We start from the raw sequence: 2784 nt of genomic DNA, 5'->3' as shown, positions 1-2784 counted from the left end.
AGATAACATGCCTTCTTGGGGACATGGAAGTTCCATAATGAAAGCCCCCAGACCTTGCTCTGTGAATCTTTCCTTTGTGTTGATTTTGTTTTGTATACCTTGTGCTGTTGTTAAATACAGTGGTGTCAAGTATGACTAACAATGACCCCATGAACAACAGGTCTGAGTCCTGTCCTATCCTGTGCTGACCTCACAATCTCTGACACACTTGAGCCCAGTGCTTCAGTTACTGAATCAATCTATCTGGTTGAGAGTCTTCCTCACCTTCATTGTCTCCACCTTTCCTAGCATAATGTCCTTCTCCACGGAATAGCCTTTCTTACCAACATACACAAAGTAAGCGACACAAAACTTTGCCACACTTTCAAGGAGTGCTCTGGCTGCACATTCTTCAAGATGTACCTATTTTTTGGCAGCCCATAGAATATCCAGTACTTTTCTCCAATGATGTCCAAAGACATCAATTCTTCTGTCATCCTTATTTTATTATTCAGCTCTCAGTAGCTATATAGTAAGTGATTGAGAAGACCATGAACATCATTGCTCCTCAGTAATTTGGAGAAATCCCTGACTGCAGAGTTTCCCACCTTCTGATATCCTATTAGTACTAAATGTATTGATTTTTGGATCCAAGTAAGATAAAGCCATTGACAGTTTCAATCTTTTTCTATTATTATATTGCCAATTGGTTCGGTGGTCATAATTTTTATTTTCTTGACATTGAGGTGTAATCTATATTAAAAGTTGCAATATTTGATCCCCTGCTGCAAGAATTTAAAGCCCTCCTCACTTTCAGCAAAGAAAGGTTGTGTTATCTTATCTGCATGTTTAAGGTTCTTGAGAAATCTTCCTCCAATCTTTATGCTATATTCTTTTTCAAAAAGTCAAGCTTCTTGAATAATTTGTTCAGCTTATAAATTGAGTATGTTGTTGTTATGTGCCGTCGAGTCACCTGTTACTCATAGTGACCCTATGTACAATAGCCCTAAACCCTGCTCTATCTCGTGCCAATCTTATTGTCTCTGACACACCTATTGCCATTACTGTAGTCACTGAATCAATCCACCTCATTGAGGGTCTTCCTCTCCTCTGCTCTCCCTCAACCCTTCCAAGCATGACATTCTTTTCCAAGGACTGATCACACCTTGCAACATGTCCGAAGTATGTCAGATGAAGCTTCAAAATCTTTACCTCCAAGATGCACCTGGCTTTACCCTTTCTAGGAACAAACTTGTTCATTCTCCTAGCAGTCCATGGTATATTCAATACTTTTCTCCAGAACCACAGCTCAAAGACATCACGTCTTCTTCTATCACCCCTAATCATTGTCCAGATTTCTGATGCATTGCAAGTAATTGCAAAGACCATGGCCTGTATCAGGTGCACCTTAGTCTCCAGACTGACATCGTTGCTCTTCAGTACTTTGGAGAGGTCTCTGACAGCAGATTTTCCCAATGCTATTCGTCTTTTAATTTCTTGGCTGCTGGTACCAAGAGTGTTGAAACTGTTAACAATCTCAATCTCTTCACCATTCATAATGATGCTGCCAATTGGCCCAGTGGTGGGAATCTTTGTTTTCTTGATGCTGAGCTTCAATCTATATTGAAGGCTGCAGTCCTTGGCCTTCTGCAATAAGAGCTTCAGGTCCTATTCAGTTTCAGCAAACAGGGTTGTGTCATCTGCATAACACAGGTTGTTGATGAGTCTTCCTCCAATCCTGTTGCCACATTCCTCCTCGTGCAGCCCAGCATCCTTGATGATGTGATGTGCATATAGATTGAAAAGATATGGTGGAGTCAGAGCGAGAACATTTCAGAGGTCGCCAGCTCCGGCGCTGACGGGTGTGGACCCCGGACGTCGCTGGGACTCCTCCTGAGCTCGGTGGCCCGCCCGCTCTCGCCCGCCTGCCCACCTGCCTCCGTCTCGGACCCGGTGACCATGCGCCGCACTTCATCCCAGTCCCGGGAGAGCAGCGTTGGGTTTATGTCTTTATTTTACGAAAACGAGCTGTTGCGCAGTCACTGGTACCTGTATTGGGGAAACATAGCCTGCACGCAAGACGATTCCAGCCTCGGCGGCCAAGACTTTTTCATGTCAGAGACCGAGAACTCTTGCAGTCGTTTATGTCATCCCTTCTTCTCCAGACAGAAGATACCAAAAAGTTGCAATCAAAGATCTCTTCATCTTATTGATAAAGCTACTAATAAGCCAAAATGTCTGTCAACGTCAACTGCAGTGTGTCAGACCAGTTCTATCGCTACAAGATGCCCCGTCTGATTGCCAAGGTTGAGGGTAAAGGAAATGGAATCAAGACAGTTATAGTCAACATGGTTGACGTTGCAAAGGCGCTTAATCGGCCTCCAACGTATCCCACCAAATATTTTGGTTATGAGCTAGGAGCACAGATCCAGTTTGATGTTAAGAATGACCGCTACATTGTCAATGGATCTCATGAGGCGAACAAGCTGCAAGACATGTTGGACGGATTTATTAAAAAATTTGTTCTCTGTCCTGAGTGCGAGAATCCTGAAACAGATCTGCATGTCAATCCAAAGAAACAAACAATAGGGAATTCTTGTAAAGTCTGTGGCTACAGAGGCATGCTTGACACACATCATAAACTCTGCACTTTCATTCTCAAAAACCCACCTGAGAATAGTGACAGTGGCACAGCCAAGAAAGAAAAGGAAAAGAAAACCAGAAAGGGCAAGGACAAGGAGAACGGCTCTGTGTCCAGCAGTGAGACGCCACCACCTCCACCTCCACATGACATCAGCCCTCCCC

General features: G+C 43.8%; 1 protein-coding gene across 1 annotated transcript; it reads left to right on the top strand.

Moving 5' to 3' along the window:
* Nucleotides 1-2213: 2213 nt before the first annotated feature.
* Nucleotides 2214-2780, top strand: LOC102865162 (eukaryotic translation initiation factor 5-like; the record flags this gene model as incomplete). The annotated part of the gene is made up of 1 exon (XM_006879146.1): nt 2214-2780. A coding segment is annotated over exon 1 (567 nt), but the record flags the coding sequence as incomplete, so codon positions are not given.
* Nucleotides 2781-2784: the final 4 nt, after the last annotated feature.

Source organism: Elephantulus edwardii, unplaced genomic scaffold (assembly GCF_000299155.1).
Source record: "Elephantulus edwardii isolate Elephantulus edwardi_28Jun2011 unplaced genomic scaffold, EleEdw1.0 scaffold00002, whole genome shotgun sequence".
NCBI lineage: Eukaryota > Metazoa > Chordata > Mammalia > Macroscelidea > Macroscelididae > Elephantulus > Elephantulus edwardii.
The sequence above is the reverse complement of the archived record's forward strand: the minus strand, read 5'-3'. Positions and strand labels throughout refer to the sequence as shown.